Here is a 21,420-nt window from a genome sequence, read left to right on the forward strand (position 1 = left end):
GGGGACCTCGTTGGCTGACAATGGAGAATGGCACAAGCAAGAAAAAGGGGCGACATGACCGTCATAGGAGGACTAGTTGCGGTAAAGTTCCCCTCGTGAATGTTGTGGAAAGTTATTCCCTCTCTATACCGACAGCCAAAGCGGAACGTGAGAAACAACGGCGAGAAAATCAATCGTGAAGAAATCAGATCGCAGAACCAAAGCCCGTTCAAGACAAACTATTGAGAAATACAAAGTTAGGCTATATGGCATTTAATAAAAGGGCAGATAGGGAGTGCGGTGTACTATGGGCAACTCGCCGCTTGTGTTCTCAGGCAATATCAGGCGTTCGGTGTTCCATCTTTGTCACTTTTACAAACGTCTTACTGCGGTTTGATTTACCGCATAGTGAGCGTGAATCAGAAGCGTTGTTCACGACGTCAGTGCATCCTTTCAAATCACTAAGGGAAAAAAAGCAGTTAAGTCTATATGCATGCAACGAAGACAACAGCTGCAATTTCGAAGCTGAGCGAACCACGATGTGGGCATTTTCACGTGTCGCAGAGCAGACTACACGGCCTTTCGTGAAGGATCGATGAAATCTGGGCCGGTGTTATCGTAGACATCGCCTGAAGCCGTAAGTTCAACAAATAAGCTCTACCGCGATATTCTGCCACCACGTAAATAAAGAACAAAAATAACAAGAATGCTTTGACGGAAACGTCATAACAGAGATAAAAACTGAGTTCATCGGTGAGGAGTTTCAGGGCGACAGAAGAGCCCGAACGGATAACACACGAGATGCTGACTCCACTGTTGCCCATTCCCACGTTCGCAATTCAATCCACGTCCGTCCGCTTTATCGCGCTTCTAGGTCAACAGGGGTTGGAAAAGTCACTGACACGTCGGAACGCAATACGCCACGCTACTTCATCTATTTACACACCGCGAATTTCATCCTTCCCTCAGGGTAGCCCTTCCAATCACAGATACCAGGAAAAATGCTGAGTACTTCCAAGAATTGACCTCAACAACACGTTATAAAACTACTCGTCGCGTCAACGCCCTAACGTTCCCGTGATGACCCAGTGAACAGCAAACAAGCATTAAAAAAATGATCCTTACTTTAAAAGTGGGCGGTAAACTTGAATGATTTTTTCCGTTTCAGCATCATGAAAATACAGATTTCGTCCCACACTTTGAAGTGGATTCACCTCACTACTACCTCGCTGCTCTTCGTCTTCACTCAGGTATTCTTGTCTCGCATCACCGGGGTGCCCGGTGTACACCGCTTTGATAAAGTGGTGTTTGATAAATACGGCGGAGTCTATAGACCTCTGCGACAACGAAACACATTTACATCGCGGATCTGCCCATCCGTCCACGCTTTTTTCTCGCGCTGCTTGTAATTTTCTCAACCATGAACGCATACCAACTCGTCCAACTTTTGGTAAAGCTATAGGCTAGCATGTGGAAGTCACAACATCCCACAGGCCGTTCGTACCCGGCTTTCATAATAGTATTTATCAATCATAGCACCTTATCCATATAAAAGTGAAATGGAGTAGCAGAAAGCAAGGGTTGCCAACTTCTCTACCTGATCCCTCAGCTATAGCCTGCTGGCGTGTCATAAGCATCGCTCCTTGACGGCCGTCGCTGCCATTTCAATGCAAAGCCTTTGTGTCCGGAAACGTGACGTCACGGTTCCGGGCGCAAATGCATGGCGTCGACTAGGCAATGCGCGCAATCCGGGTTTGCGCCATTTAGAGGCATTACTTGGACATCATGTCTAGGTAAGGATCAAACCAATTCCTCCTGCCGCACCTCCCTCCCCCCCCCCCCCTATCATCCCTTCATTCCCAAAAGCCACCATTTGATCAGGCAGACTCCTAGAAGAAAAGAACCCGTCTACACTCTATCAGTGGAACATATTTAAGGCACTAGATGTGATGTTGAGACCGACAGCCGGAGATGATAGGTATTCCTCGTTACAACTTGCGCAAAGCATTGTCGCAAGGGTGGAACTGCCAAAACAGCACTGCAGGGTTGTCGCTGTAGCAATAAACCAGATGCAGTGAGAAGATATTCCTAGAGGTGGGCAGCGCAACCCGGACGAAGAATAGAAGGAACTGTTAATGCAGTGAGAAGACACGAAAAGAACCTCGTAAGAGGAGCGGAATGCGAGTATTGCCATGCAGTCCCGGTCAATCTTATCTTCTAGGACGGTCTGGCTGGCGCCTTGCCCACTATCGCCGACGCCAACCGAGAATGCGAGTTCGCCATCGCGTCCGTTGACAGAGAATGCATTTCGAACGTGGCAAGGATCACGATTCCCGTTCGACCGTCCTTGAGAATCTTCCTCGCTACGGCAAGAATGGTGAGCCGTTGCCGCAACTTCTCCTCGGCGCTACAGAATCGCCGACCGTCTGCAACGGGAAGTGCTTATAAAGTGATACACGCGATTGAGCAGAGAGAGCGTACTCGAGAATACAAAGAAAATGACGCCTTATTTTTCGCGCTAGACTATCCGGGACGGTCCTAGTGTATACAAGATTAAGCGTACCTTGCTAATATAAAGTATAGTATTCGTCGTTATATGCAACCCTTGACGGTTTGCATAAAAACGTATCCAGGAAAACGTTAATAATTAGCACCCTCGTTCATATACCTCCAATATTCGTCACTCACATCAACACAATTTTATCGAGCTCTTAACTATGAAGTTGATGTTCTTGCATCCCAAATGGACAATGAACGAACCTAAAGAGTTAGAACACTGGCAAAACGAACACCACTATACTACAGCCGAAAGATCTACAACACGCATTTACATCTTACGCTGCTCGCAACGCGCTGCGTGGCAGCAGCCGTCTATAGATACCGCTGACCGAGACTACATCAGCTCAGCGCTGCGTATATCGTGTCGAGAAGAACGCCATTTGGCATCCGCATGACTCCGCTCGGTGACATTCGTGCGCTCTCGGCCGCTGCTCCCACGGTAGCGCAGGTCGCCGCCTATCCCAGAGCCGCGACTCGGCAATCACAACTGGTTCGCCGCTCAACCGACCACTTTCACATATTGCGTTGGGTGCTTGCGCACGCACGGAGTGCGCCAGGCACCACGTAGAGCCGGCCGATTCTCATCGCAGGAAAAGCGGGCCCTCTTCCGTCGCCGCCGTGTAATTAGGTCGCGATTACGCTGCACGTCCGCCGTATACCCGCGGCCCTTCTGCTGCTGCTGCTGCCGATGCTGAAGTCCCTATGGTAAGATCGAAATAAGCGGACTGAGAGGGCGGGTGCGCGTTCCAGGAAGGAAGTGATGGGGGTTACGAGGAAGCGAGAGAGATTCTTTGTAGAGGAAGCGGTGGCTCGACTTTCGTGACTTCCAATCTAGACGACGTCGCCGGTTGCAGACGCAGCAGGAGCCTTCAGGCTATCTCAGCCTCGCAACAACCGCGTAGAGAACTTACAATCTCGAGGCTAGCAAAAACCAATCAGAGCAGCGCGCTCACTACTGCAATACATTGTCTGAGCATAGTGCTATACTGCAGTCTTTCGGCGAGCAGAATGCAGCCGCGGCTGAGGCACAAAATGCTCGACATAAGTATACGTTGAGATATGACGGTGTTTTGAGAAAGCCGAGAGAGGTCTTTGACCACATCGGTTGCGAAAGCCCGCATCAATAACCGGCTGTGTTCAGCAACAATTTCAGAGAGCTGCCGGACGTGCGCGCCCCCCGCTGTCGATAAACAAAGAAGAGCCAACAATGATCGGTGCCTACTTGTTCATCCGCGCGAAACAGATGACGCAACAGTTTGCAGACTCCGTGTCGACACCGCAAGACTGAGTGAAAAGACGCGCCGGTGCAGTGGCACACCGAGCTGGCTTATGGCACACGGTAAAATGAGTACTTTCTAAATCATTATCCGAAGATACGACTGTTACGCCCGCCTGACATTCCACAAAGAACGAGGACGACAACATTGCTTGTTGCGTTCGGTAACCGTTGACAGAATGTATACCGCGAGAACCACAGTGAGTTGATTTTGTGGTTAAAGGCGCATAAGTAACAGTCGAGAAACTAAGTGGAGGGTTCAGTCTTTCGGGCAAGTGCGTCTCGACATCCTATACTGACGTGCAAAGTCAGTATAAGACCTTCATCTTTTTCCTTTCTTTTTTGTCATTGTTAAGCGCTCTTCTGGGTGTCTATCGGTCTGATAAAGGTCCAATGTGCGGTCCAAAAGCTCACCTAGAATTAGTAACCGTTCCATCAAATTACATCTAATTAATTATGGGGTTTTACGTGCCAAAACCACTTTCTGATATTGAGGCACGCCGTAGTGAAGGACTCCGGTACTTTTGACCACCTGGGGTTCTTTAACGTGCACCTAAATCTAAGTACACGGGTGTTTTCGCATTTCGCCCCCATCCAAATGCGGCCGTCGCGGAATTACATCTACTACACCTCTCCCGCGGCGACGTAACATAATTCTGTAGCTTATTCATGGGTGTGGCGTTCACAAAGAGCTATTCGTTCTTCATTGGGATAATTGACCCGCCTTTGTGCAACAGTTGCGAGTGTTAGGAATCTACCGAGCATCTGAGGGGGGGGTTACTGCGAGAGTCCACCTGGACGGTCCATTTTGGCCGCTGCTGATTGAATGCAGCTGTACGAAAGAGGTGGAGACGAGCGGCCCTATATCCAATCAGCAGCGGGCGGAATGGACAGTCCACTAGGTGGACTCTCACAGAATACTCGCCCCCCCCCCCCCCCCATCTCTGCATCCGCGTCCTTGTTATGACGACTACCGCCTTCTACTCCACCCCAAATTAGATCACCTGGATGCAGGTAACTTGCGCTGAGGAAAGTAGTCGGATCGTTGTATAGCAACAGAATGACACAGCTGCCGATCAATCACGGCGGGCTCTTTACTGTATCGAAGAGCGCTTGATTATTTTGCCTTGCATGTGACTGTCATCAAATCCGACTGCGTCAATGCACTCCCGATATAACCCGTTTTTCAGTTAGGTGGTATAATTTGTCGGTTTGTTGTTGAATGAGTGCAACGCAGTCGTATGCGTTACTTACCATATTTAAGTAGTTCAGCCATTTCCCCTGACTCTGAACGTGCAGGGTATACATGTATATATACAAGAATCACAACGCACTCGTAGTCACCTACGAAAGATGACCGCTTACAAATGCTTCTGTACTAAATTAAAGGACCACGTAACCAAGACCCGTGCTATATTTGCCCAATGTTCCTCCGACAAGTCCCGCCACATTTTGTCCCATACTTTTTTATTATTATTATTGAAGAACTGCACAAGCATGCATCACTGCCGCAAAACGTTCAAAGTCTACCATGTCAGGTGTTCAATCGTTTGAGCAGAATTTTCAGTGACCGCCGAACCCATGTGGTCCGAACCGCGCCGGAGGTGCGATGCCTCGCAAAAGATCATCATTTGATGCGTTCAAGCGTGGAAGCGGCTTTTTCACTGGGAATATGGCTTCGTTTGCTGAACAGCTCCTACAATGAAATAAAATCAACTATTTTGACACTGCCGAAAAAGACCACTCATTGAAAAGCACCAAAAAGCACTCGAAAATAGAAGTGCGCCCTTTCGAATACACCGAGGCCACTGAATATTGCGTGGATCGAACGGCACAGAAAGTAATCATGTACTTCATTTATACACAAAGTTTATTGACGATGGGAGCACGTCGTTCTGAAAACAACAGGAATTCCTTCTTTGGATTAAATCTATAACAATCGCCAATGTTAGAAGAGACTACAGCAAGCACGTTACGCACTGTCCCTTTGTGCTCGTTAATATCGAACAGTGTAGCGGCGTTCTGCCGATTAGTAGTTTCTGACGTGCTCACGGCGTGGCCTCGCCAGGCGCTGGTGCACCATTGTTACGCTGTGCAGTTATCTCGCTGAAATAAATGCTGGAACGTGCTATACGTGGTTAATAATTGAAGAAGCTAATTGAGACGCTTTTAAGCCATAATAATAACACGGTTATTGTGCGAGATAAAATGGATATGTCCGCGCCAGACGATGCCATGTCGAAATAAGACTGAAATCTCATTCACGCGGTCTTTACCAGCTCAACAACCACATTCAATAAACTTTTGTTACGCATTTAAGCAACCAAGCTTTGAGCCCCGTGGTTGCATTAGCCTATGGCCTCGTTCATTAGTAGTTAATTTGTTATTACATTGCTGACTCTCTTAAACGTCAGAAGCTTATTGAATACAAAACCTACATTCGTGAAATATTGCGTTTAGCATAGTTTGTGACTTACAGGCGCACTGATTAGCCAGCGTATCGTACCACTGATTATTAATCACTTAACCAACAATACTAAACTTTATATTTCTTTCCTACGCGACAAGCTTATTTTTTCCATGCCGGTGACAAGTTGAACAACTTAAATTCTTTCGCTATCCCCGTGTGAGGTCATTTATACTACGCTCCCAATCTTTCGTGGACGAAAGAGTGACTGGTTACATTTCTTTCCTCCAGGCAAGACGAAAAATAAAATCGAGATGCGGGTGATTAACGTGATCACCAGCGTAGCCGAGGCATTAACACGTCAGCCGCCTCGGATCCCTTGTCGTCAGTGAACGAGGACAGGTAAATTTCGAGCTGCTCAGACGCTTCTGGCTTAAACTCACGCTGCCGGAGGCAACAAGAGTGCACCGAGAAATGCAGTGCACACAAAAAAAAAGTAGACGAAAATATAATGTAGCTTCATGGCGCATGTATTCGCATTATACGCACCACTGCTCGTAGCTAATTTTACGCCGGCACTTCTTACGCAAGAGAAAGTACATTTCGCAACATGTGCAAGACGAGGTGTCTGGGAAATTAAACGCGCAAATTCGCAGACGCGGTGTACGACATCACAATGGGTTGGGAGTGCGTGCTCGATTTGTGTCTGTGCAGCTGTCGTCGTATCGCGTGCCACTAAGAATGCATGTTGGAACGTTCTCTGCTGTATACCCTTGCAGCAAAGTAAAACATCAAACCGCGTATTCCTCTCGCAGGCGTACCCGTCATGCATTCTGTTATTATATCGCCAGGCTAAACCCGCCTGCAGCTACAACGCACCATCACCCCCATTTACTTTTTTTGTGTGTGTGTCTCAGATCGAACTCGGAAGCTCTCCTTCTGATGAGTTCCTTAACTAAAACTTGGAGATGCGGCTCTGGTGACGCCAGAAATGAGAATGAAGCAACCGCGCAGCTTTGTCGCCGGGTAACAAAGCACTGTATTTTCCGAACCCTTCGTCAGCGCGTACACCGAATAGTCGGCCAAGAAAACATGAGAAAATGGCAAGCACGCTACTGTTTAAGCATGGGCGAGCAGGAAGGCTTTTAGTCTTCGCAAGGCATCGTGCGTAAGCCCGCTCACGCAAACTCGCCGCCGCTAAACGGCGCCTCGTCCTTCGCGAACACGCGGCAACGCTTGGAACGAGGTTACCGGCGAGAGTGCGCTAACGCATACAGTGCCGCCACAAAAGGCCTACACCACTCTTAGCGCGCGCGAGAGGGAAAAAAAAGAAAGAAAGGAGGCGGAAGACGGAGGGAGAAAACGGAGGTCCAGGACTCGGGTACTATTAGCAGCACCCATATGGTCCCGACACTTGGTGGGCCTGCAGGTGGGAGGAGCAGGATTCTCGTCCGCGCTCCGTCTCGCGCAAAACCGTGCAACGTCCGAGAAGCTACACAGCCGCCGTCAGCTAACCGGTAGACTAATTCGCGGAGGCCTCCGCAAGTTCCAGCTGTACGTTGCCCGGCCAGCGTCTGATGTGCAATCGCAACTTTAGCATTGTTCGCGAAAGACGATCGACCGGTGCACCAGACGCAGAGCAGTCATGAACTTTTGTTAGGTGAAAGCGTCGTAAATTCGGTCGTCGAATAGCTGACACCACGGCCAGCGCAACAGTGCACGCCTTTGTTGAGCCGCGGAATAAAGGCCCGATCTTATTGGCAGGTCGATGCGCAAACACAGCGCGAGAAAATGTGCTGCCGAGCACATCGACGCATAGTAGCGCTACTTCAGCACGCTTTTTCAGGGTGAAGCAACCGGAATGGCTGACTATACAGTGTGTTCTCTTTTTTTCCTTTATACCTGCACCAAATTTCTAAAAATTGCCTGAGGTATATAGCACAATTTTGATATAAATTACTTTGTGAGCCGGCCATTACTTCTATGAGAAATCTAAATGCTTAATTGAATGATTAGCGTAATCACGCTAATTAACTTTTTAATTCATTACTATACTGCAAATGTTTGAATCTACGAATTATAACCGGCGAGTTCGCAAGGCGCATCCCCTTGTAACGAATTATCCGGACTGCACCAGATTCAAGGTATTAATCTTCAATGTAACCTACGAAATGCATTGGCGTTCCAGTTAATTTTGTACATCTACGCAAAAACAGCGGTTTCTCAATGAAAGTAATATCTCGAAAGTGAAGTCCTGAGAATTCGCTCCAAGTGAATAAATGCCTTGCCAACTCACCGGTTATCATTCGTAGATTCAAATATGTGCCGCAGTTCATTAAAAAGTTAATTAGCGTAATAGTGTATTTTGATTTTTCGTAGAGGTAACGGCCGCTTCATCGAGTAATTTAGACCAAAGGTTAGCATTTTGCTATCTGCCAAGAGTGCCAGATAGTCTTGACAGATGTCCTTTGTCGGAGGAAAAGATCCTGGGACACTGGCCGAGACCTTCCTCGGCACAGAAGGCTTTGAAAGCGCTGTTGCGCTTGTTGCGGAGGGCTTATTTTAGAGACAGACGTTGAGCAGTGCCGTATTCTCCTCTCTTTTTTTTCTCTTTTATTGCTGCTCCTCGCTTTTTTTATAATATCTCTTTTCTTTTAATATCTCTTTAATATCTATTTTATTATTATCTTTTATTCGCCTTACCCCCTTTCCTCAGCACAGGGTAGCAAGCCGGTCTGAGAACTGGCTAACCTCCCTGTCTTTTCCTCTATTTGACCTCCTCCTCCTGCCACAGGCAATCTTCAAAAAGTTGGTGCAGCTAAAAAAAAAACAAGAACAGACACCCTGTATACTGTTCTGCCATTAAGAGCCACTAAGCTACCTCGCAACGTTCGCGCTGGGCATTCCATGCGGGGCTCCGTTGGCCCCGCAGACTGCAGGAAGGCGACACTGTAGCGGACCAAGACTCGCTGTACACATCGCAGACAACTTGTTTTCGAGAAGATAACGCTATTATTTAAACAGCAAACGAGCAGGATGGCAGTGCCTCCTGTGTGAGCCTGCTGCTGTTGGAAGTTCCGAGTCGGAGGAATCGTTGAAGTTAGCTGATCTTTCTAACCTCTTTTTTTCTCTCTTCCGTGTGCCCCTTAACAACGAATCTGCATCAGCTAGCTGCATATTTGTCACTTTCGGCATCTGTTGTGAATGCGGGCGCTTACGAAAAAAATGTTTTATTTCTTTGCTCATTAGCGTAACACTAATAATAACAACAATTAAAAATATGAGCGCGAAATTCACTTTCCTCGCGACACATTTCTTCACGTGGGATACGTACTACACTTGTCGTGGAAAGTAGAATTTTTTTTAAATGTAAATCTGCGTGTTCGTTCTCATCAATGGGATATATACACGACCCAACTCACACGATTCCCAGAATGATCCAGCCATTGCGGAGGCACGCTGCCCTCTATGATAACGCGGGCATTCAAAAATTCATGGCCTGTACGACAAGTTCCTGTTTATTTTTTAAATTTTTTATTTATTTATTTTTTCTCGAAGTGAGTTGCATGCGTCTACTGACGGCCGGAAGTTGGCTATATGGAAGATGGCCGATTTTGGAAACGGTGTTTCTCAACTTGCGTGATAAAAGACCTCTGGCAGCGGAGCGCTTTCGAAGAGCGTCTGCTCAGAGAGAGAGAGAGAGTGCGGAGAAAGACGAGACGAGCCTGGCAGGGCATCGAGAGGCGGGCCGGCAAAAGAAAAAAGCTCAAAGCATCGCAGTGGCGGCCTTGGCAAGTGACCAAGCTTCTTAATATTTATCCCTGAGGGAGACCGCCGCCATAACGCGGGCCGGAGACCGCGCGCGGCAGCGATTTGCAGACGACGAGCTGGGCGCGTGCGTCGTGCGGAGCACCAGTTATTGGCGAATATTCGCGGAATTTCGTTGTTCAAATTCTGTCGCCGCTTTCTCTAGGGGCACTAAAGTGCTGAAGCCGCCCGTGTCCAAGGACACTTGTCACCTAGGCTGGGGTGCTTATGGCCGCGCCCCGCTAAAATCGCCGGAAACTTCAAATAAAGTTTTCACTCACTAGAATCTTGCAGATGATATTGGTTTAACTCGCACAAGAAATAAACCAAGAAAAAGAACACTAGAAAACAGACATTCTCCTCGCAGCAAACGAATCACGAATACCATCTTTAATCGTCCGACAGCTGTTCATACTAAAGGCAGGATTGTAGAAGCCGCACCATCCCTGCAGTACACACATGCGAACGCATCTCGAATGGGAAAAATTCAGTGGTGCCTATATGAACCCGACAAATTTTATTCCTGGAGGTGATCAAAATTTAGTCATGATCCTACATTCGTAACAAAGTAAGATATTTGCAAGTAAATATGTTGTTGTTGCGATAGCGCGCACTTCTCGCTGGAAGCCTAAAATTATTCGACGTGTATAAAATCTGCTAAATAAAATATTTATTTTTCTAAAGAACCGCTCCTACGTACCTGACGAAATTATAGAGCCAGGCACACTAGCTTTCCTTAGGTGGCTCAAACAGCACGCCACAGAGAACTATGAATTCTCGCCATCGATGTCGCCGTGAGATTTCCCCTTAAGAGAGACGTAGCGGGATAGCCAAGGTCACCCGAAAATGCGATAACGTGGGGCCGCATAGCGTTCTTCTTCTTTTTTCGGTAACGCGTACAACAGAGCCGGCTCGGGCCGAGGAACGATAGACCACGCGAATGAAAAACGACCGCGCGCGTGGGGAAAGGCGTTCCCACCACGGCGTCCGTTGTATGAATATTCAATACGAGTACGGCTGGAGATGAAATTACGCCACAACTTCGTACGTTTAGATGCATGTGCAGCGCAGTATTGCAGCCCATAGGAACAGCGTGTGCAGAAGAGCTGAACGTCGCTGTGCCTGAGGCGAGTGTGCCCGCCTCGAGAGCTTTAAGAACGTTCAACACAAGGCTCGGACGGAAAGCTCGAAATCAGTCGTGCCTGTAGTCGTAGCGAGCTGGCTCGGAGTAAGGTTTAAGCTGAGCATGCTGGCATGTCCTCACACATTCGTCGAAGGCCCGCAAGAAGTTTTCTTCCCCATAGCCCAACAAAAGAAAACGTTGTTTGTTTGGTTTTTCCTGACCGATGGCACCGGATTTTCTTTAGTGAAATGAACATGATATAAAGAAATCCTAGTTATATACCTAAGACTAACGATGAATTTGTAATAATGAATGGGTTTGATTGATTGATTGATTGATTGATTGATTGATTGATTGATTGATTGATTGATTGATTGATTGATTGATTGATTGATTGATTGATTGATTGATTGATTGATTGATTGATTGATTGATTGCAAGTGCTATGAGAGACGTTGTAGCCGGACGCTCCAGACTAATTTCGGAACTTAAGGGTCATTTACTCCACATCCAAACCCAGCAACCGCGACTGCGAATCAAACGGCGACATAGTGCTCTACGACACAGCCAACGTGATAAATCAGTGCTTACTAGTGTTTAAAAATAATAAATACGAGCCTTCCCGCACATTTGAGCCTCCCTTTTCTCTCTCTCTCTGTCGCTCTGTCCCTCTCCGTCATTCATTCCTTCCTTCCTTCCTTCTTTCCTTTCTTTCCTTCTTTCTTTCTTTTGAGCAGACCCCCCCTTGTTTCTATGACATTAAACAAATGGTGAAAGGCTTCAGCTACAATTCGCACTTTCTTTTTTATCGCAGACTTCACAGCATCCGAAAACAACTCAGCTCACTGGTGTGCAAAATAAAACGTGACAAAAGACATTTCAGTCACCGAGTAAACAACGCCCGCGAAACCAAACAAAGCGAAAAAATGATTAAAGAAGAACACAATACTTGTCAGGGAAATAGGTCTGCCGCGAACGCCGCCTTTGCTGTGACAAGATCGCCGAAGCGAGTTGCACGAACCCCGCGCCGCTGCTTCCCTGCTTCCTGCCAAAACGTCCGAATGCGACAAAGCAGAACGTCTGCAAGTAACGAACTAAACACCGGGATAACACGTTTGCAAGGCCACGAGAAGGCCCAAAGTGGAAAAGAGATCAACCGCGGCTCAAATCGTCTTCTGGCTGTTAGGTTTTTGTATATGTATACTTGACGGTGGCTCACATGAGTGGTGATGGTGAAATAAAACTAAAAGGCAGGACGGGCTTCACAAACGCGGTATCCCCTTCGAGTCCAGTAGCCCCTTCCTTCCTTCCTTTCTTTCTTTATTTATTTATTTCCTTCTCAAGCAATCGACTCTCTCTCTCTCCCTCTCTCTCTCTCTCTCTCTCTCTCTCTGTCTCTCTCTGTGTCATCCTTTCACGAATAAATCGTCTAGCTCTCTTTGTCGCAAGCAATCAGTCCAAGCACCGGGTCTCTCATTGGCCAGTAAATCCCGTCAGAACAAACACCTTAGGCGTTTTCGAAGCAGCGAAGCGCACAGAGATGGTTGACACCTAGCACGTCTCAGAAAGAACCGCGTTTCGCGATCGTTGTCCTCACATTATAGTCGTGAAGTTATTGCCAATAGCGTCACCAAGAGCTCACTTTAACACACTTTTGAATTTCCAGAGAGGGCACATAGTCATGGATAATGCGTGCATGCGCGCGTGCTGACGTCAGTGCCGACGTCAGTAAGCGGGAAAATGAAAACTGAAAGCATCAATCTATTGCAGATTACAAAACGAAAACGAGGTGCGCGCGCGGGAAGGCATTCTTTAGGATCAGGACAGTTATTCGTGGTAGGAGAACAGGTTGCGATCACAGAGCAAATAAATAGCCCTCTTTGTAAACAGCAAATCAGGAAAGAAGATAGTTTGCTGATTGCTTGGCAGTGGAGAAAGAAAGAAAGAAAGAAAGAAAGAAAGAAAGAAAGAAAGAAAGAAAGAAAGAAAGAAAGAAAGAAAGAAAGAAAGAAAGAAAGAAAGAAAGAAAGAAAGAAAGAAAGCGAGTTCCGCTTGGCTGTGGCATCTCTGATCGGACGTAGAAGAATGCTTCAGTGAATACTGTTAGCCGAAGGAGCAGCTGGAGGATCTATAGTTCTCGAATTTAGAGATTTACTACATAACTTTATAATTGATTTTTTTTATTGCCTTAGTTATACTGTTACGCGGAAGCGCGTAGAGAGCGCAACATTTCGCGAAAGCCGATGCCCAATGAGTGCAGGTAGCTTCGTCGCGTCGTCTGCCGCCAAAAGCACGAGAGTTGGCGGATGTGGAGGTGGTGTGACCACCAAATGATCGGGCACAACAGGGAAGTACTGAAAGAACGGCACGCCCGATCCACACGACATAATTATTAACGTACACGCAGTCTGGGACCACAGAAACGACAATTTAATGACCTTCTCGCGAAAGCTCATTAAGCGACGAGAAGTGCTGTATCGGTTACAACAACGCACAGGTAATTCTTCGGGTGCGGTTGTCTATACTTTTTCGTAAAAAAAGAAGAACGAAAAAGATTAAACGCTGAAAGCAGCATGCAGGAAAATGGACAGCGCTATTTTTCAATTTGTATCGGTGGTAAAAATTCTGCGCAAGCACAACACTTGCTCTGAGCCTTGCTCGAGCACCACCGTACAGATACGCATTCGCAATTGTATGGGCACTTTCCTCAAGAGAGAGAAAGACAGGGAGGTTAGCCAGTGTGGACTGGCTGGCTACTCTGTGCTGGGGTAAGGGGGTAAAGGGAATGAAATATGATAGAAAGAGAGGGGGAAAATTTCTCTACCTCTATTCCTCAACTACGTAACAAGGTTTCATCGAACAAGACACAAACAGCCCCACTCTGTGCCAAATTCGCATGCGCACGGTACCCGGTTTTTCGTACATAGCTTGTCTCAGGCTTCACGCATGCAAACACATAGTCCAATTACATATCTGGTGTCATGACACACCGACAGGGTTATTGCGTAACACACGCTAATATCCCGCGAAGACCGCATAAACCGGGAGATATTGTCGCACGAGCCTCTTTCTTTATTCATTTATTCCTAAAACTACCAATGAATGGAATCAACTGCCGGCATCAATGGCTAACATACCCGAGACATCTTCTTTTAGAACTACTATTGAAGAATACTTTTGTTAATCTGCATTTTCTGTATTTAGTTTCACTCCCTTCTGTGACGCCTTGGGGCCTTGAAGGTACAATAAATAAATAAATAAATAAATAAATAAATAAATAAATAAATAAATAAATAAATAAGCTATCACTCATGCGACAAGGTATCTGCAGGTTTGAAAAGTGACTTCAAGAAGGACTTTGCACAATTCCTGTAAGGGGCTTGTTTAGGCTGAGCTGCAGTTGACTAAGGCGATCGAAACCACTCAAGAGCTTGAGACAGAATCTTGAACAAACTTGTCCCCCGACATACCGCGCGCTGGCCCTCTTCAAGTATATCATCTATTGATTTATCTCGTTGTTTATTGGTGAGTGACGTTTCTGCCACTACGTACGCAGCTACCATTTCGAGTATTCTCGTAGCTAAATGAAATCGCAGAGAAATATGCCGTCAACCTTGAGCTGTTTCTCCATTGCCTCTCCAACGACTTGCATGAATGCAAACTGGATTATTACTGGAGATGTCGTGGTCGCCTCTCGTGACCTAGTCGAAGCACGCCACGTAGAATTGTACCCATAACAGACACTCACTTGCAACTGACCCTCTTTCACGCATTTTTCGTGCAGCCACTGATGTAGGCTTTCCGTACAAAGACACTCTCGTATCGATGCAAATTTTCGCCCGCAATTCGCCGACGTCCTCGCGCCCAGCGTCGAAGGACGGCCTCGGGGGCTACGCGCGCTGAAACCGCCGCCGGATGACGCGTCGTTCTTTCAAGGCTGGCGGAAAAAAGAAGACACGTAACCAGGCACGTCAACAAGGCGACCGGCGAAGCAAGACATATACCTCGCCGCTTTCCTCGTCAGTTATTCTTTCTTCCCTCTCATATAAAGAGGAAAAAAAAAAGTCCGATGCTCTGCTCTCTTTGCCTATTTCATTCTCTCCCTCTCTTTTGCTTCGTTCCGACACTATTCTTACGTCGTGAGCGCATATAGTATACAACAGCTGGAATACGTCGGAGATGTGCGCTGGCCACTTTATCATTGTCTTCATTTCTTCTGTTTCTTGCTTGCTTTCCTTCGTACCTGCCACATTTGGGGCACCGTGAGCGCGCAGAACAGTTGACCCCGGAGGTTTCCCACACGTCCTTGAAGGGCGCTCTCGGTTTTCTTTTCTTGCTTCGACTGCGGTTCTTTGCTTCTTCTTTTCTCTCTCTCCCAATGGTGGCGCGCGTGTCTGACACCTACGACGAGTCTGCGAGCGGTTCGCGTGGGAGGAAGTAAGTCGACGACGCGAAGGGGAAGAAAGAAAAAGAAAATAATAAAAATAGTAAAGAAAAACCTAAATATTTTTTTCATAACAGGCGGAGAGGTATGCAGCAGTTTGAACGTATCAAATTGCTCGCCCTTGACATCCTGCAATCTTGGATGCGGCCCACTTTGCGTAAATCACAACATCTGTAGCAAAAATGTATGACAGCGAAGCCGTTTATGAAGGACGACTGCACTGAGAGGTCAGAGTGTGTCGTGCCGTGAAAGAGCGCACAAGATGGACCAATAGCAGCGTATACATGTTGCTCACGAGATTTACCCTATTTATACACCGCGTGCTTGTTTGCTATTATATTTGTACGTAATAAAAGAAAGGAACACATATTTGGAATAGACAACCGAACTGGTAGCCACAAACAGCTGATTCAACTCACATAGGCCCCTTCGTTGTTCACAAACATTAATATAGAGAGAGAGACCGAGAGGCAAGGGAAAAACAGGGAGGTTAACAAGAGATTATATCCGGTTGGTTACCCTGTACCCTGGGAAGAGGCCAATGGATGCAATAGGTGAGAGAGAGAATAATAATAATAACACACATACACATCCGATACAGAACTGATTCTGTGGGCACTGTCACGCAGTCTGCGAAGGCGTCCCTAGTGTTACAAATTTTGTTCGTACAATTAGTGTACTACTAACTAGGTCGATGAAAAAGGATGGATGATTTCGACGTGAACTTAAGTCCTGTGAAACATCCTCTATGGCCTACTCCTTCAAACAGCTGCTTCGTAAAATTTCAAAATTCCGTTGTCATTTTTACAGCAAAATCCAACAACTTAAGGCAACACTTCTACCTGTCTCGGTGTCTCATGGGAACTAAATTATGATATTCTGAAAGCTCGATTATGCTTTTGACGTTCACCAAAATAACTGGCTCAGCTGAAGAGCTTCTCGTTATGTAAATTATTTTGACAACGCAGATCAACGGTAGTTATCAGTGTTTTCTGTAGATATCGATCTTAGCTTATCCTACGTTAAAAATTCGTATATTCGTCCAGACATCGTCCAGTTCTAGACAACTACGTAGTTGCAACTATCACTTGGGGGTCATTGTGAACAGAGAATCTTTCATAATCTGTGGTCGTGGATTCTATCAAGTCAGTGTGGCCGCCCTGCCGCTCGACCGCACGAGGGCAGTTTCTAGCCTAATGTAGTGCGGAAAAACAAACGCCCTCTTTTCAGATAGGCAGCTCAATACGGAGGCCTGCCAGCTCGCCTACAATCGCGGGCTATCACTAGTTCTATGAAAGGTCACACCACGACTTCACTGATAAGCGCGGGAAGGCTAAATCGCGCTGCTAAAGTAGGTTGACAAACAGAGAAACCGACCCGGATACGATTCTGGAATCTCCATCACCAACACTCAGTCAAGAGCTCAGCACTTAGTCAGCACTCAGTCAAAAGCTAATACGCTGCTTGATTACGACGGTTGTATTTACGCCACCGGCGGATGTCTACTTCTCTCTTTTCGCTAATAAGCGCGCTACATTTCACTCAATTGCTGTCTATGCGAAGAAATGCATGTTCCATGCACGCCACTACAGCTTAGAGAAATACTTCAAGGACGCCAGTGCTGAAGGGCTCGTGGCTTCGGTTTTGTTCGAGCCATGCACGCAAGAAAACGGCCACTGAGAGTCAAGAAACTTTAGCCATTTTGCTAAAATCGCTGCATGCGGCGCACGCTCTTGCGAAGCATCCTTTTCGACGGATTCCATATTCGAGGCGCGTCCGTACAGCGATCTTAGAAAAAACGAAAATAACGCGAACGGAGACCAGCAGTGTGCGCATGAAAGCAGGCTCCAAGACACTAGGCAGGAAAGAAAAGAAGGAAAACTGGCGGCGATCAATAGGCTGCGCAGGCCACGCGTGCCAACTGCAGCGGCGAGGACCAATCACGCGGGGAGCGCGCGCGCAAGCAGACGACGCCGCTCACATGCGCGCCCGCTTGGACAGCTGTTTTCATCCGCGCCGCAGCTACCTATTTTGATTTCTATTTTTTTTTTACTTCCACAAAAGGGCGAAGCCGCTGTGACGTACTACGTTTCAAAATAGTTTGCGTGCTGCATTGTAAGATTCCAGGGGCACTTTTCTTTTTTCTGACAGCGTATACGCCACAAACTATTACTTGATTAAGGCGCCCGACAGATGAAGTAGCCCACTGTGGTATAGAAGTTAGATAAACAGGCATAACGTGCCCAACAAAGGCTAGCCAGCCATTCTGAGGCACTTTATCCCTGTTTATCCAACTTCTGAGCTATTACTTGATACAACCTGCGGTTTTCCTGAGCAATTGTGGAAAATTCACCAGCTGTCATCATCAATTAAGACAATTATTGATGATCATACGTTGTAGAAGACATGTTCTACATCAGACTGTACGATACCCACGAATCCGCGATAAAATAATGCAACATACTTCAAATGTCTATGAATCTATATGGAAGTGCCAGTGTCGGGTTTAGATATGTACTCTTAATAACCCAGGCGTGTGAGAGCAGGTGCTGTTTCGTCATTGTTGTAGTGACGTCGATATATCTTTGTCATTCGGCTGCTCTCGTCCCTCATAGAAGACATACTTTTTCCTCATACCCGTTGCTGTCACGGTATAAGAAGTTTTCTGCGAATACTGAATCGCTTGTCATGTAAACATAGTCGACACTCGCGTCACAAAAGCGCCGCCCGCAAGAGTATACATGGGAAAGATCAGCATCGCACTACAATAGAAGTTGTCCCAATAAAATGCGCACGTTTACTTCCGCACGACATCCGTGAAATACGTCAAGTAAATTTCGAGCACATCGCGCCGCCGACACGGATGCTACAACAGCAGGCCACGTTGTCTAGCCAGGAAGCGCTATGCAGTGGCGGCGCCCACTTACCTTAGGCGGTGTCTTGGCCAGCTTCTCGTTGAGCGCCTGAATCCACGGCTTGGACAGGAACGCATGGTCCTTGCGCGCTAGCACCCACGACAGGACCCGGTTGGTCCAAAGCACAGCGTCGGGGTCGGACCCCGAAGCCGACACCGCGAAGGGTGCACCATCGGACTCCTTAGCACCCGCTTTCGCCCACCGGGCCACCGAGGCGACGTGAGACTGCTGTTCCTCGGCTCTCCCAGCTGAGACGGCCTCGTCGACGGGCTCCGTGCCGTCGGCTCTTTTCGCCGAAGAGGCAATGCCCGGCCGCTGGCGGCCGAATCGGTTCGCCAGCAGCGTGCCCACCACGTAGACGAAGAGGCCGAACAGCGCCCATCCGAGCAGCATAACGTTCAGGTAGTCCAGCGTCTCGAACGACTCGTCCGTGTAGAAGAAGAGGGCCAGCCGTTCCACGAGATCGGCCCAAGTCACGTTGAACCAGTGCGTCGGCTGCTCGCCGCCGCGGCTTCTAGAGGAAGGCCCCCCCGCCATGGTTCTTGAGAAGGGTCACGACGCGGGGCGAGAGGAACGCAGGCGAGGCGAGAACGGCGTGCCCGCTTGGGAATCGGCGAAGCCCGAGGCGCGTGCTGCGAGCGCGCGCGCGCTCTCCGTGATCAAAGCGGCCCGCGACGAATTCGCTGCCTGTCGTCCTTCTGCAGCGGCAAGCGACGGCGCCCAGCCCAGCCCAGCCCCTCTCCTCGCCGTCGCCTCTCTTGCGGCTCCCGCGGCGGCGGCGGCTGTTTCGGCGCACAGCTTCGTCTCGGTAGCCGCTCGATCGCTCGCACTCGCGCACACCGCAGCCGCGCTGGTTCACTCGCCGGTGCCCGGCCGCTTCTGCCGGCGCCCGCCAGGCCGCGCTCGATTCGCTCCGGCTTCGGTTGCGGCTCCGGTTTCGTACAGGAAACGACCTTTTTCCAGACCGAAACCAATGGCACGTTACGAAGAATATTTTTGTGGTAACGTAAGAAGCCTTGATGTGTCTGAGCATATTTTTGCACGTTTGCAAAGATTTAACTTGTGAAGTGCCTATCATCATCGGCAAGGCCATTCTTCAGTTTACTGAGGGAACAGGTACTCGCGGGAAGCGCCAGTACTATGCGAATCCGCTGAATGAACAAATGTAAAAGTTGACGTCGTAAGAATATGAATTAGATGGTCAGGCCCGGTTCTGCCATCTCGCGGGGAACAGTGTAAGAGGTGCTGGCCACGCGGATGAGAGAGAGAGCAGCGCGCGCTTGCCTTGTTGGAAAACAGAGCGCGCTGTAATTCGGCATGGCTTCTACTGCAGCGCGCGTACTTCGAAAGTTGATGCATTAGATATTAACTCGATTTATTCACCGGAGAGCATTGTCCGAGTTATAAAAAAAAAGGGATATGCATAAACCATCAACGATGATCGTCAATGTAAGCGAATAGCAGGAACGAACAGAGGATCGAGCGAGCGAGCGACCACCGCCGGGCGGCCAGGAAGACATGCGACGAACGAGCGAGCGACAACCTCTCCTCCTCCTCACTGCTATTCTGAGCACACGCGCCCTTTTCCTCGCCATCCCGCAACCAAGGAGCGCGAGAGCTCGGTGGTCGGACTTGGGCGAGGGAAGGCGACGAAAGGCGCCGAGAGAAAGGGCGCGTGCTATCGGGCAACCGAGTTGGGAAGCGGGGTGAGAGAATGGAGGGGAGGGACATCACGCGGTACCTCTCGCGTAACCAAGTGGCGGGAAGGGGCGGGCTCGGTCGCTCGCTCGTTCATTCGTCTGCTCGTTCGCTTACGTTGACAGTCATCGTCGATAGGTATCAGACTAATTCTTTTTCTTTTCTAAGAGTAGGAAGGATTCTTCAGTTTCTTTTTTTCCTTTTTATATTTTCCTTGCTGATATGAAAGCTGTCTACTGAGGTTGTTTTATTTCACGAATTGTACACACCAGAATGCGTTGTTTTTTCTTTATTTTTGTCAGAACAAGCGCTTCCAAACTTTAACGTGTTAAGCTACCGTTGATCAGCACCTGGTTAATTTACATTTTCCACGCTTTGCAACGCTTCTGTGCTTAGTCTCAATGTACAGTTAATATGACGTTGTTTTGTATTGTTTCTTTCTATGTTCGAATTACCTGCTCCGTGCACTTCCAATGTAATATGCTCTTAGGAAGCCTCTAGGTGATATGTTGCATGAATTACTCATTATTTAATGATTAATTAGTGTGATCTGTGGCGATATGTTTTCGTTCTCGTCCCTACGGTCATACTTTATGTATTCCTGGTCATTGCCTTTGTCATTGTCAGTGCCTTTGTGATACGCCATCTTGTTCTTTCATTGATCCTTCCTGTTCTTCATCATTTCTATTAATTATTTTCAGACCAAGCAATAGTAATAATAATCATTTATTTATTTACCGTGCCGAGGAACGAGCATAAGGTCTGAGTTCTGACGCACGCATATATCAGAAAAAGAACAAAACAAAAAGAACTGCAAGGAAATAAAAGTGAAAAATCAATAAATAAAGAACATAATTTTCCAAAGAAGAGTGTACATACAACAAGACGTAAGGTGAATATAAATGAAAAAGGAGGCGGGCAGTTGAACAATGTCAGAAACGGTGACACAACAACGCAAAACTCAGAAAATAACAATGATAGCGAGTTATGAAAAATAACGAGATCATGAAAATAAGCGTTATAAATATTCAGTATTCTGTGAACAGCTGAGTGTTGGTGACGACAGGCAGGAACATGGATCTGGTGATCTTGCGTGAAATACGATATGATACAACTGAGGAGTTTGGGGCAGGTGAGGATACGATGAAGGAGTTTGAAAAGAAACAAAAGGTGAGCGCGATTACGTTGGCAGAGAATAAGAGCCACGACAAA

At 47.6% G+C, this 21,420-nt stretch overlaps 1 protein-coding gene across 9 annotated transcripts in view; it reads right to left on the reverse strand.

Annotated features, from left to right (window-relative positions):
* The window catches only part of LOC135910098 (C2 domain-containing protein 2), a 223,123-nt gene extending 203,721 nt beyond the window's left edge, over nt 1-19,402 (reverse strand). For 7 of the 9 annotated variants that reach the window (XM_065442125.2, XM_065442124.2, XM_070537795.1 and 4 more), the window contains exon 1: nt 18,523-19,401. In XM_065442125.2, coding sequence (XP_065298197.2) covers nt 18,523-19,047 — 525 coding nt within the window. In that variant the 5' untranslated portion in view covers nt 19,048-19,401. Of the gene's footprint in view, nt 1-18,522 lie in introns of all 9 variants that reach the window. The other 2 variants (XM_065442128.2, XM_065442122.2) reach the window with 1 other exon arrangement.
* Between the last annotated feature and the right edge of the window lie 2,018 nt (nt 19,403-21,420).

Source organism: Dermacentor albipictus, chromosome 4, assembly GCF_038994185.2.
Source record: "Dermacentor albipictus isolate Rhodes 1998 colony chromosome 4, USDA_Dalb.pri_finalv2, whole genome shotgun sequence".
Lineage (NCBI taxonomy): Eukaryota > Metazoa > Arthropoda > Arachnida > Ixodida > Ixodidae > Dermacentor > Dermacentor albipictus.